Source organism: Corvus brachyrhynchos, unplaced genomic scaffold (assembly GCF_000691975.1).
Source record: "Corvus brachyrhynchos isolate BGI_N302 unplaced genomic scaffold, ASM69197v1 scaffold18, whole genome shotgun sequence".
In the NCBI taxonomy this organism is placed as follows: domain Eukaryota; kingdom Metazoa; phylum Chordata; class Aves; order Passeriformes; family Corvidae; genus Corvus; species Corvus brachyrhynchos.
The window spans coordinates 4,884,295-4,897,860 of record NW_008246064.1 but is presented as its reverse complement, the minus strand read 5'-3'; the positions used below and the strand labels follow the sequence as shown (position 1 = coordinate 4,897,860).

The 13,566-nt window shown below is 39.7% G+C and overlaps 1 protein-coding gene across 1 annotated transcript in view; it reads left to right on the top strand.

Annotated features, from left to right (window-relative positions):
- Window positions 1–13,566, top strand: part of XYLB (xylulokinase) — an 82,748-nt gene that overhangs the window by 60,316 nt on the left and 8,866 nt on the right. The window contains exons 16-17 of the mRNA XM_017746798.1: window positions 8,118–8,176; window positions 11,986–12,073. Of these exons, the coding sequence (XP_017602287.1) occupies window positions 8,118–8,176; window positions 11,986–12,073 (147 nt within the window). The remainder of the gene's footprint in view (window positions 1–8,117; window positions 8,177–11,985; window positions 12,074–13,566) is intronic.

Genomic DNA, 13,566 nt, shown 5'->3' with positions numbered 1-13,566 from the left:
AGTGTGTGCCTGTTGGAGCTACAGACATTCAGAGCTGGAGCATTCTCTCCAAAATTCTCCCAGGCAGTTTTCCAGTCCAAGATTCTCTGTGATTTATCAGGAGTTTTTATAAACTGGTAAATAGCTGGATAGGCAAACTGACAACATGCAGTGTCAGACACTTCTGGGACAGACATTTTTAGTGCTCTTACCAACTCTGCTCTTTATTTTGATAGTGGTTTCAGAGGTGAAGACATTTCTGCAAGGCAATGATATTAGACCAGGAGCACTAAGCATCAGTGGTTTGTGGTCTTGAAATTATGCCCTTTAATGAGTGGCAGAACTTAATATCCTTAGCTTACCAAGAAGAAATACAAGACGTAATTTAATTGTGGTCTGTAAAGTGCCAACATGTGAAGGAGAAACCTAATTTTAATAATAATGTTTTAACTGGAAGGCTAAAGCCACAAAGATCAAGTGACTAGAAGTTTAAAGAATAAAAATATAAATTATGGGAAGAGTGCAACTATTTAAAGGTATTAAAAATGAAAACAGCCAGTAGACACAGTAAATTCTCAGTGACTTTAGCTGAGGTTCTGTGTCTTTCTGAGGTCACTGTAGTTCAGCGATTACAGATCTGGGCTCTGGGATCGTTGTGTGGAAGTTGTGTGATCTCATTTTGGCAAATGGTCCACTCTGATCTTTCGCTATTTTGGAGCTGTCTGTAGGTAGGTTATTAAAACACTGGATGAGATGGCCAGATTTCAAATGCCTGGTTTGGATCTCCTCTAGGTTTTGTTTGCAGACTGGTACCACCTGCTTCAGAACATTTTTTGAGAATCAGTGAATTTGTCACATTGGTTCCAGATTTCTTGTTTATTTGCTGAACGACAGGAATTCTGAAGTGGAAGGTAAAGATAGAGGTGTTGCCAAGAGTCTGTGAATTAATTGTGGCAGCATAGGGTAAATCAAAGCAGGTTGTTCTTTGTTAGGTTAAGCCTTTAATTGGAGCTTTGGCTACTTTGTAGATGTTTGAACAACTGCAGAAAAGTTTTCGTGGTTATTAGTATTTTTCCCCAACACACAGTTTTTATAATATCCAAACTTTGGGTAACAGAAGAGGAAAACTGAGTTTCCAAAAAATAAAAAATATAAACCTGATGTAAGCAGTTACATTGGTGCATGAGTCCTTTTTATCTTACTACTTCATGCAATATATTACTTATTTTTTCTTAATGAATTGATTCAGAACGTAGAAATTAGACAAGCAAGAGACAGAAAGGTTCATTAAATTGCTTCTAGTAATATTGTCTTCAGGAGAGGGCTTCTCCCCAATACATTTGCAGTGTTGACCAAAGATTTTAAGTGTTTATAGAATCACAGAAAGGCTTGGGTTGGAAGTGACCTTAAAGATCATCTAGTTCCAACTCCTCCATCTTTCTTCTATCTCTTTCCTTAAAAGCTTCAGAAAAATATTCAACCTTTATCTGCAAAAATTATTGGTCTGAATCTGCTGCTTTTTTCCCCCCCTTGCTGTAAGCTCTAGTGCTGAGTTGTGGATTTTTTTTTTTAATACCTTACCTTTGGAATTTGTCCCAGGTTTCATTATAATATTCTGTCAAATAGAGATCTGGGTCTAAAAAAAAATAAATTAAAAAATCACTGTGACTTGATAAGCAGTTGCAGCTCTGCAGTATTTCTACAAGAACTGCAAATATTTCAGAGGCCTTGTTGCGAGCGTGTCAATGTATATGTTATAACAGTGTTATGACTATTGATCTGCTTGTTCCCAAAGAACTCTTTACCACTCATGAACCAAAGTTTTCCCTGCAGTATAATTCTCCTGAAGTCAATTAAGTTGAATTGTATCTTGAGTAGATTTTGTTTCTTCTGTGGAACCTCTTGGGCTGTGTGTATTTTTTAGGGGTGATCTGCAGTAATTTAAACTGCTGTTAGGAGATAATTTATGTGCATGTTTTTCTTTGTTTATTTCTTCCTGAAATCCATCAAGAAGGAGAATGCTTTGAGTCAACATTAAATTTTAAGTTAATCTCTGAACTGACCAAGACTAAGAGGATTTTCAGTTAGGTAATTTGGTGTCTTCAAGCTTCAGGTTCTGAAATACTAAGTTTTGTCTTGATTGAAACAAGGTCTTAGGAAAGCCAAATTTGGCATCTTCATGAAGATCAATTTCTTGAGAACATAAGGTGGCCTGTGACTATCAGTGCCACATGAGCCTTGGTTGCTATACTGTTCCTACTCTGTTTCAACTTAGTTGTTGCTCCTCTGCTCATTTTAGTGGTGTTATTCTTGCCTTCCAGCAGTGTGAGCAAGAAGAATCATGCCTGGTCTCCCCCACATCATTGTAGAGACTTTATTTATGTAAGTAGCATAAATGTTGAGAATATTAGGCATATTTGTCATTGCTGCTGAGAAAATCAAAGCTTTTTGTCCCCCTCTGTTGAATTACAGCTGATTTAATGGTAGCTCTACTACCGTGGCCTCAGAGGGTGATGATCAATTCTATCTGTAAAAGTTGTTTTTCTTCCCCAGGCACTGAATTTAAAAAATAAGACTAAATTTTGTGTCTGGAAAATTTCTGAGAAACATTTGAGCAACCCTCAGTGAAATTAAAGCATGTTACAAAATATATGAAAACTTCTTCACTTGCCAGTTAGAAAGCAACCATCCTCTATGGCAAACCTGGCTTGCTTTTGTCAGTAATTAGCTGATGTTTCAAAGTGAAAGTCAGAAACACTTCTAAAAAATAGTTTCTGAATGGCTTTTACTTGGGCAGTTGTATTTGTCTAAATAAAAAAAAAAAAAAAATAGAAAAAGGAGAAAATAGGTGTATTCCGGTTTCCATTACTTTTGCCTCATTCACGTAGATATTGTTTAGGACCCAATCCTAGAACTCTCAGGGACATAAAAGGCCATATTTTAAAGGGTTTAGAGAAGAGAAATCTTTTACCATAGCAGGAGTTAAATTTCAGTGTCTTTATATGAATAAAGAAAATTAGTATGAATTTTGGAAGAGTTAATAAGCAAGGAGGATGATTTTGGAACACTTGTTTGATAAATGGGACAAAATAACCATATATTTTTGTTTTGGTTCGGTTTGGTTTCTTTTTCTTGAATGGAAAGCTAGCAAATACTTTTTTTTTTTTAAATTATAGTGTTTGAAGTTAATCAGAGAAATAAAGGAGGGGCTGATACTTTTCTTGTTGCTTGCAAATTGTAAATTGCAGTTATTTGCAATCATGCTTGTAACTGGCGTGGGTTCATGTGCATAATCAGCTGCTTTTTGAATACATGTTCTATTGTTCTGTTTTATTTATGGATTCAGTTGTGATGAGAAAGATGTTATGAAGCTGTTTGGATGAATTCTTGGAACTGTCTTTTAAGAGGTTTGAAAGTCAGAGAGTGCCTGGAGTTTGGCATACAAACCAGGGCTGTGGGTAGCACACAAAATTTAGATTATGAAGTTGAAGAAATTTCAGCTTCAAAATGGAAGGTCAAATTCTGGTTTTGGACTTTGAGGTTCACGAACCAGCAAAATTTTTTACTGACACAGACTTTCTGTTTGGTTGAAATACAGCCAGATCCAAAAGCCCTTAGGTCAGGAGTCATCCTACCTATTTCAGCATCTGGATCTGTTACCGGTCTGATCTGACCCACTCCTGGTAGAACAGAAGGCTGAATTTCTACCTCCAGTCTCCTTGCATGAACGATGTGGCAGAAGACTTTTGGTGATAATTATCAGTGCTAACCTTCTGCTTGGTGCTACGTTTATCATCATAGAATCATAGAATGCTCTCAGTTGGAAGGGACCCGTAAGGATCATCAAGTCCAGCTCCTGGCCCTGTAAAGGACCATCCCCAAGAATTCCACCATGTGTCTGAGAGCATTGTTCAAATGCTTCTTGAGCTCTGTCAGGCTTGGTGCTGTGACCGCTGTCCTGGGGAGCCTGTTCAGTGCCCAGCCACCTTCTGGGTGAAAAATCTTTTTCTAACATCCAACCTAAACCTCCCCTGACACAGCTTCAGGCCGTTCCCTCAGATCCTGTCACTGGTCACCACAGAGAAGAGATCGGTGCCTGCCCCTCCTCTGCCCCTCACGAAGTTGTAACTGCAGTGAGGTCTCCCCTCAGTCTCCTCTTCTCCAGCTGAACAGACCAAGTGTCCTCAGCTGCTCCTCACACGGCTTCTCATCAAGGCCCTTCATCCTTTTCATTGCCTTTTCTTTGGACACTCTCTAATAGCTTTATACACTTCTTATATTGTACCATCCAAACCTGCTCACAGGCCTTGAGGTGAGGCCACCCCAGTGCAGTTATGTGCCAATGCCGTCAGAAGGGATGTCAGACTGCTCGGGAAAGACTCATCCTGTGTTACTGGTTCTGGTCTCCCACTTGCTGAATCCACTTGAGCAATGCTCTTTGAGCCTGCTCTTTATAAAATCTTTGGTTTTCCCTCCACTTTTGATCTGAATCTTCTTAAATTGCTTCATTTTCTGGGAAGGCATTAGTTATGTGTTTGTAAATATATCATGATGCAGGACTCCTGTCTTTTTGGGACCACTGACAATGCTGAACATACATAATTGTAATTTCCCTCTTTTCTCAGTGACAGATTTTTTTTATTTTTCCTATGTACCTTTTAATGAAAGCAATATTTTGGCTGAAAGCAAGAGACAGGAGATGAACTTTAACATCACTCAGTTCTTGCTGGATCTCTGTGGAAAGCACAATGAGTATTTTTGTGTGCATAGTAACGTGCACAGAGTGTGCTGCCTTCTAAGCCTTGTGTGGGAAAGTGCCTTTTGCTCAGACTTCCCACATAAACAAACTTCTTTACTTGGGTCTTCCTCCCTCCTCCTGTCCAGTGAGAATCATTATTTTAACTCTATTTTGTCAGGTCAATCACCGTGTTCCACAGAAGGGAATAGATCTCCAGAAGATGTGCATCTGGCAGAACAACACTGTGCCATATGCAGCTGCAAACCCTTTCTAGATAGGGTTAAAATTCAGCATCAGCTCTCTAAAAAATAATTAGTTTTTCAATAAGAAGCAAATAAACTGGTTGGTTAGGTACTATGCAGGGAGCTTTTGATTAAAAGATGTTTAAATCTGATTCTCTCAACTGTCAAGGAATTGAATTCATGAATTATGTTTGCTACAGTTGTTGGTTTTTTTTAAGTATCACTGTGAAGTTCTCTTTGTGCAGTGCTGTAGGGGATGGATGGTAGCTTCTGACAGATTCAAACACAGCTGGCTGAGACCACTGCTGGTGATGGATGAACAATGTCTCTGTTAATGCCTTTTATGCATAAATGATGGGCTTGCTTTATTTATTTATAAGATGTATCCAATTACACATCTCAGAGCAAATGTCCACTGTTCAGTAAAGCACACAATATTGGCATTAAAAAGACAATCCCTGGAATCAGTGATCAATGCATTTTCCTCATGCTCTGGAGAGAGACTGAAATAAGAAGTAAACCTAAAATTCATCAAATTCGAGTAGTTCTTTTGGGACCTAATCCTTGTCTGGAAGAAGTGATGGAAACTCAACGAGGGATGCTGTTGTCTCTGCTCTGGCCACTAGCAGAGCACCACATTCACCTGAGATTTTGCTTCCATTTGGCCTGGATGGATCAGTCCCACCTGTACAGCAGCTCAGAGTCGGTCATCCCACAGTGATGGTTAAAGTTCACTTGGCTGTAACCTGCTGGGATGTGTTTTGGTGAAGTGAACCATCCTAATTACTCAGAGTGAAAGGGAATTAATGGTTTTGCCCTTCATGTAGCCTCAGCATAGGGTTTTGGGTGCTTTTACAGTGTGTCTGTGTGTGTTTGTACTCATGAGTGGATCCAATTTAGAACTTGAGCTTTCTAACCAACAGCAGAAACTTCACAGTGTAAATTAGGTTAGTTTCTTTTATCAAGTAGGTTAGGTATATTCTGAAATACTTCTTAGTATTTTGTTACAAAAGAATTAGTCTGGATTAAGGTGGGTGTGCAGATAATCAGCATTTATCAAACACTTAATAGTCAGCATAAATCAAACACTTTTAGACCTGAGATATGGTTTGGCCTCTTGGAAGACGCCTGACTCAAGTAATGGTGGGGTAAATGCATACTTGTGTGTGGTTTGTATAGAATAGCAAATGCACTGTAAATTCACACCTACTTTTCTGATAACTTACTGGTATAGAAGTGGCTTGAATTACAGTTATGGCATGAATTGATAATGTAGCCGAAACCTGAATGTTCTGACTTAGCAAGAACCCTCCCATCCATTCCTGGATTCCAAATGAAAACATTTGGGAAGTTGTGGAGCAGAAGCCCTGAGACAGAGAGCTGGCATGCAGATGGAAGTACAGGAAGCAGCTGAGCTAAGATGTGTTTGCTGTTCTCACAGGGGTGGTTGCTGTTTGGCTTTGGCACTTTTATGTTGTCCACTGTTCTTTCCTGGCGGTGGAAGCCCAGCAGTGGGTTTGGCCCCTTTCCAGAGGCACTGGAGAGCAGGCCTGCCTTATTCTTTGGTTTGAACTGCTGGAAAGTGTACCCAGTGTGTTTGTTTCTCATTTTGTCTTGCTGGCTGTCTCTGAAATGTGGTGTTTTCACATCGGATGTGGTAGTTCCGCAAGAATTTATATTCACAACAAGGTTTAGCCAGACAGAATTGTGACTACCAGGCAAATCATTTAGAGTTCGGTTTGGTTTCTAGGAACAGAGGCTTACTAGTTATTTTTCACTGGTTTCTGTGCTATTATGTTGTTGTGATAATCTTGGCAGGAATCTGTCACTCTGTGTTGGTATAATTGAAACTTGTTTTCCCTGAGGAATCACTCTGCTGTTTGTTTTATTTGTTTGCTGACATTGACAGAGATCCTAATGGCTTTTAAAACCCAATTTGTGCATCACTGAATATCCTCCAAAGAGGAAAATAAAATTGAATTTATCAGTAAAATAGGGTCCCCCATGCAATGCTTTGTCTGGGTCTTGGGCTCCACCTGAGTACCCAGATGGGGTTCTGGAAATGGTTTGGGGAGCTGCATCTTCTGATTATTTATAATTCTGTCTTCAGGGCTTTCGTCATTAAGATACTTGAAAGGATAAATGACAATAAGTTGTTTAGGGCATCAGTGTAAGTTGCCCAACTTTGCCTTGTGAGAAATAAATTATCTTTAGCTTTTATTAAAAAGGAAGTTAAGATAACAAAAGAATAACTACAGTGAAATTTCCCTTTTGGGAGGGTATACATGATGGTATCATTTATTATTGTCATAAATCAGGGTAATTAAATGTTTAGATTTTTTTTAAATGTATGATATCAAAGTGTTTATGCATTTATTTTGTTTTAAGCCTTTGAAGAACTTCAGTGAGACTGTTTGGACTATTTATGTTCATAATGCCTTGCTGAATTGTGATTATGGATTCATGTGCGGCTTGTTGCATGCCATGCTCCAGAGGAACATGCACACAAATAGATGATGAGGCACACGGCAGACATTCAGGAATGTAGAAGAAAGGATGGGTTTCGTTAAGCCTAAAGAACACAGGGTATTTTTTTTAACTCCCCCAAAGATGTGGGTTTGCAGTGGATGAAGATTCAGATATTTTTTGTTTTAGTGAAGTGATTTAGACCATCTCTAATTGCCTTTTGACACACTTTGTTGTCATTCAAGCGCATAGGGATTGCCCAGGTTTCAGAGAACTCTGACTATGAACGTCATGAGGAGATAAGTTTGGAAAATACTGCTGATTTTAAAGGTTATCTGTCAGTTTGTATATATACAGCTATGAGCCAAACTAATCTGACCTCAAGCCAGAGCTGTAATATAATAACACTGCCTTTCTTACTGTGTATCTCCTTTGCAAATCTCCCTGACATTGATAGCACTATAATAATAATAATAGATCTGCAATATTTATGTTACCTCTCCTAAGGAAGTGTTCTAATGTGCCTTGGAAAATTGGGTAATTAGTGTTATCTCCTTTTTTACAGAAGGTAAATTAGAGGTGCGGAGAGAGAACCCTGACTCCCACCTCCTTGTTCTCACTGCTTGGTTCAGTAGTACAAATCTTGACCATATGTACTTTCACTCTGATTTGTACTTTCTATTGCATTGCAGTGCCTAGAACAAGGATTTTGGCTACTGGTGGTGCATCCCACAATAAAAAGATCTTACAGGTAAGTAGAAAATTAAATCCTGAACTGAACTTGCAGTTACATCTCCATTTTTACTTTGCTGTACCAAATCCAAATCACTGCAGCTGCAGAGGAAGGTGTGGATATGGAATTGTGACTCTGCTGCAGGTCTTTGGGGTTTTTCTTCAGGTTTAGTGTGAAAACCTTTAGCCCAGTGCTAATTTTATATTGAACTTAGAGGTTTTTTTAGTTTCATGAATGTGTATCTTAAGCACTGGTGATTTCCAGGTCTCATCACTTACATCAAATCAATCAGCAAAGAAATCAAGAAGAAACTTCTTATATAATACCTGAGATTTTTTTTTTATCATTCAGGTCAAAGTTGAGCCATTGGCTGCTTAAACTGAAGGGGAGTTACACTCTTGTTAAACCCTGCAAAAACCCAACCACAAAGAAACAAACAAACAAACACCCTCATAGAAACCTCAACCCCCTGTCCTTGTGTTACTTATTAGCATCATATCATATACTGGGAGGAAGCTACACTTTTGTATGGTCGTTCCTCTCTCTTCCCAACCTCCTCTTTTGCTGCTGTTGCTGCACATCCAGCCTGGGTAAGATCCTTCATCCATCTTCTGGAGAACAGAGAACCGTTTGCTCTCTGTTTCTGCCCACTGAGACTTGGCAAAGCCTCGCTCACAAATGGAGAGAGGCCTCTCACCTGGCTTTCAACAACACAGAGCGAGACATCTGGATTGGGATTCATCCTGCCCAAATCCAGTCACCTGTGATGTGATGTCTGTTTACGATCTGTCAACCCTGTAATAGTCGGGGGAGATCCCGTCTGTTGCAATGCAGAGGAAAACGGATGGTGTTTTAACTTAACAAATGTAATTGTCTCCCTCTGGGTGATCTGAGGAGCTTTCTGGGCTCTGAAGGCTGCCTTGACAAGCTCCCCTTTAATCACAGGCTCCAACACTGACCTGGAGGTAGACATGTACACCAGGAGTCCTAATCTTGGGCCAGATCTTATCACTGGTGATAGTGAACACAGGGTGAAATGTTTTCTGGGGATTCCAATCCCTTCCCGTCAGCTCCAGAGAGTCGAGGCCAGCCTCAGCTGCACACCATTCTCTTTGACAATTGCAGTCAATTCTCTGCTCCACAAAGCCTGAGCTGGATTAAATGGAGATCGAAGAGCGAAAAAGCAAAAGGCTGTTTTCTCCTAAGGCATCTAAACCACGTGTGTGTAACTGCTGGTTGTACAGCTGATTGAGGAGCAGCAAATTTGGCATGTTTTGCCTGCAGATGTCACTTCTCTTCACCTGCTTTGGTTACTTTGCCTAAGAATGTGACATTGGAAAATTAACTGATTGGTTAATTGCTTAAAACATTGGTCCTTACAGGAGTAATTCTGCTGAGGGTACATCAGGAAAGATTGGATTCACAGATGAGTTTGTTTTTAAAGCTGTATTTCCAGTTTGGGTGCCAGGAGGATCTCCTTGCTGTGGAATGGAGGCAGAGAAATGAATGTTCTTAAAATACGTAATTTGGTAACATCCACAGCTGAAAAATCATGGGGTTGGGAGAGTGGTGGCTGGGGTGCCTGCTCTTCACGTATAACAATTCAGCTGGTTTTAAAACTCATTAGAAGTGCCTTAAAATAATATGATCAATACAGTGTCATTCATTTAATTCAATCACTGGTTAATTGGATCTTTCTTTTTAATTTAATCAAAACCTCAGAAACCATATCAGTTGCATAAAGAATAACAGCTTCCACCCTTATCATGGTCAATTTTGGATAATTTGTTCCAGGGCTACAAAAGACTATCATTTAATTAATCAACGTTCAGTAACTCCTATATTTTACACCGCAAAGGAAACAACTTAGGAAAATCTGTTAAAAAAATTTAGTAGAGCAGCTTTCTTCACAGTTCCAGGAAGCTTTTTATAACATATGTGGTGCTTGATTAATGACCACATGGAATACAGTGAAATATCTTAAGCAGTAGAACCTCTAACAGTGTCCTTTAAAATTATTTGTGAGAGATACCACAGTTCCAAATGACTTATTAAATATATGGACTTAGAATAATTTTTATTTTAGAATTGTGGTAAAAAAAAAGTTATTTGTTAAATTGTTAAAATATTATTTGTAGTATTGCAGCACTTTTTAGCAATCAGTATAGAGCTGCATTATATGAGGCTCTGCAAAGATGAAAAAGCAAAAAATTGTTGTCCAAAAGGACAATTTAAACTTAAGACAAGAAATGCCTACTAGAGATGAGGTAAAGATGCAGGTGGGAAATGTGTTGAAACAAGGTGGTAGTGTTGGCTGGCAGGATGGGCAGTGGGACTAGAGCTCTGTGACCGTATAATTTCCAGAGGACTTTTTAATAGACAACCATGATTAATTTTTCATTTGTCCTCTAGCATTGAAGCTCATGTGTTACTCAATGCTTGCTTGCAAATGAAATCAGCCAATCCTGACTTGTCTGTCTTACTAGAAGAGAGTGATTTAAGTGTATAAGCTCAGGCTTTCATTGGGTTCTAGTTAGCAAACAGCTACTTTCATTTAAATTGTGAAAATCAGTGATTTTCAAAGGTTTTGATTTGAAGATTCTCCACAAAACTTCAGAGAAAGAAAAATCCTTTAGAAATTTCACATACTATATATTTCTATAGGTGATATGGATTGTACTTTTTAGTCATCTTTTATGAAGCCCTGGGGTACATCAGCAGCAGGGTTATAAATTCCAGGGTCAGGGTTACCTTGCACTAATCCAAATAGTTTGGAATGCTGGACATTCTGGTCTTATTTTAGACTCAATTGCATGGATTTAAGTCAGGTGTGACACTTTTTCCTTTGGCAAAAGTAATAAAACCAGCACAAGTTTTATCTGAATTGTTGCCTGCTTCTTGCGTTGCTCAGCCTGAGGGGCACCTGCAGTCCTAGAAGTGATGAAACCAAAATGGAAAGCATTTGTTGACAAAGTTCTTGGAAAGGAGTTATTGAACCTCCTATGTCCCTATCCAAATATGTCTTAATTTCCCCCCTTCTGTATTGTTTTTCTAAACCTAAACTGTGGGGAAGAGCACATGTACTCAGCGGATGTGAGGTGCTGATGGTGTTGATTTCAGTGCAGAACAATGTGTGGTCGAATAACTTTAGTATCTGTTGGATACCATAATAAATTCTTTGCCTGTAAAATTTTATTTCTATTACTCAAGCCAAGTGTCTCAATATATCTTCATAGCTAAGGTTCCCTTAAAAATAGGAAAACTGATAAATTTAGACACTATGTAATCAGCTCCTGTGTCATTCTCCCTGCTGATCCTAATAGGATGGGAATGGTGGAGATGAAGAAAGGTTTAGCAGGCCTTCATCGTATTGCTGGAGGTTTATTTTTATCCAAGCTGAGAACTGAGGAGTTATGACTGGTTCTTCTCTCCTTCCTTCCCACTTGAATCAGCCATAACACGATGGAAGAAAACAGGCTCCAGTTGTGGGTTCCTGAGCAGGTCTCCTTGCCGTGATGTAAGCCTTTAGCATGGGCTGATTGTGTGAGCTTTTGAGGGATGACGCTTGAACCCAGTCTCCTCTGAGCTTGTAACCAAGAGATCTGGAGAGAAATGGGACTTCATTTTCTGGCTGCAGTCACCTCTCTAGCTCAGAATTACCAATACCCTGTTGTGTGACAAGTTCAGGCCTCATTGTTGTCTGCAGTGCTTCTTTCCACGGGTTCCTGAGTGCTTGACTGGGCCTTGGGACAGCTGCTTGTTTTCCTGAGCAGTGATGGAGGATTTCTTTTCCCTTTGTGTTTCATGGATGCTTTGATGCTCCTCAGGTCCTGTCTGATGTGTTCAGCGTGCCCGTGTTCACCATCGACACCGCCAACTCTGCTTGTCTGGGAAGTGCTTACAGAGCAATCCATGGTAAGGCTGCCAGGAGACGCTTGTGAGCAGTCAGGGAATTTAATTTCACTTGGTTAATACTTGGGATTAACGTTGCTGAACATGAGGGGGGAGTAAAGCTGTGCGCGTCTGACTGGAAGGTCCCACAGGTCAAAGAGGGATTTTGCTCTTAGTACACTTGGATTAGGCCAGAGAATATCATTGACATCATAATTCCAAGCCTGGTGGCTGCTTCTCAGCCAAGGGATGGGGTGTGGGAAGTGTTGGTACTGTCCAGGGAAGGTCTAGGACCTTCACATATTGAGTTGCTACATCCATGGAGGAATACAGCAAACTGAAGGTCCTGGTGTAGCCTGCTGCCCTGGTTTGTGGACTGGGCTGTAAACTGGGTTGCTGAAATCGCCAAACCAAACAAAAGGTTGATCCCACAAAGAAGATCTATGAGGGCAGGGACAAAAGGACTAGTAATACTGCTGGCCAGTATTAAACTTACATTTATATCTTCCAGCTTTTAAACATCAAGTTGAGGGACATTCATGGCGTCCTGGGTTCCATGCAGTAAAATCATAAATCTTGGTATACTTTTAGGTGCAGCAGTCATTTTGCTTCATTTACTGTAAAACAACAGTCCAAGCACCAGGTTTTATATGTTAATTAACTTATTAACATAATTAATGCATGCAGGTGTGTGTTGAGAGTGGGCTGTCAGCTATTTAAGACTTGAATCCCAACCATGAAATTTTATTCATGTATTTTTAAATGGTTTCTAATATCTTACAGCTAAACAATTCAAGGAGTGTGGAAATCCTTGTTTAGGTCATCTTTAGTTAGCCTCAGGTTTTTTTGATTAGAAGCTTTAGGATTTGGGCTTTAAGACCAGGGTATCTTCTCTACAGGTTCATGTAAGACATGGGTAACTTCTCTACAAGTTCATGGCTAACTTCTCTACAAGTTCATGGGATTGCAACAAGCATGGAAAGGATAGCATCAGCCATCAGAAGAAATCAGCCAAGTTTTAATTTTAGAAGCAAATTCTGCTGTCACATTATAGCATCTAAAGACTATATGCTGTCTTGCATTTGAAAACAGCACAGAAGATTGCACAACCAAAACTTGGGTTGGTGTGTTTAATGCACACAGCATGCTCTCCTCTTTATTTCCAGATAAGGCACAAGGGTTCTGTCAGGCCAGGTAGGCTTTTGCAGGACAGTGGAAACACTTGGATTATCTGTATATTTGAAGCTACAATGAAACCATTTTTGCACCTTACGGGTTGAGTTTCCAAACTGTTTTTCTTTATACTCAAACTTTGCTTGCTGCTTCAGAAGCCTCCCGGCACCTAATGCTGCAGGCAAATTTTTTGTCCTTGAATGCATGTGAAATGTGGAGCCATCATTAAAGTTTGTGTGGATATTTTGTGTGTGTGGGAGATGTGTATTCCCTCTGCCAGTTTGGCATATGAGATGTGGAGGCTTGGCTGACAGAGCGTTTGAGCGAGGATTTCAGATGCCATG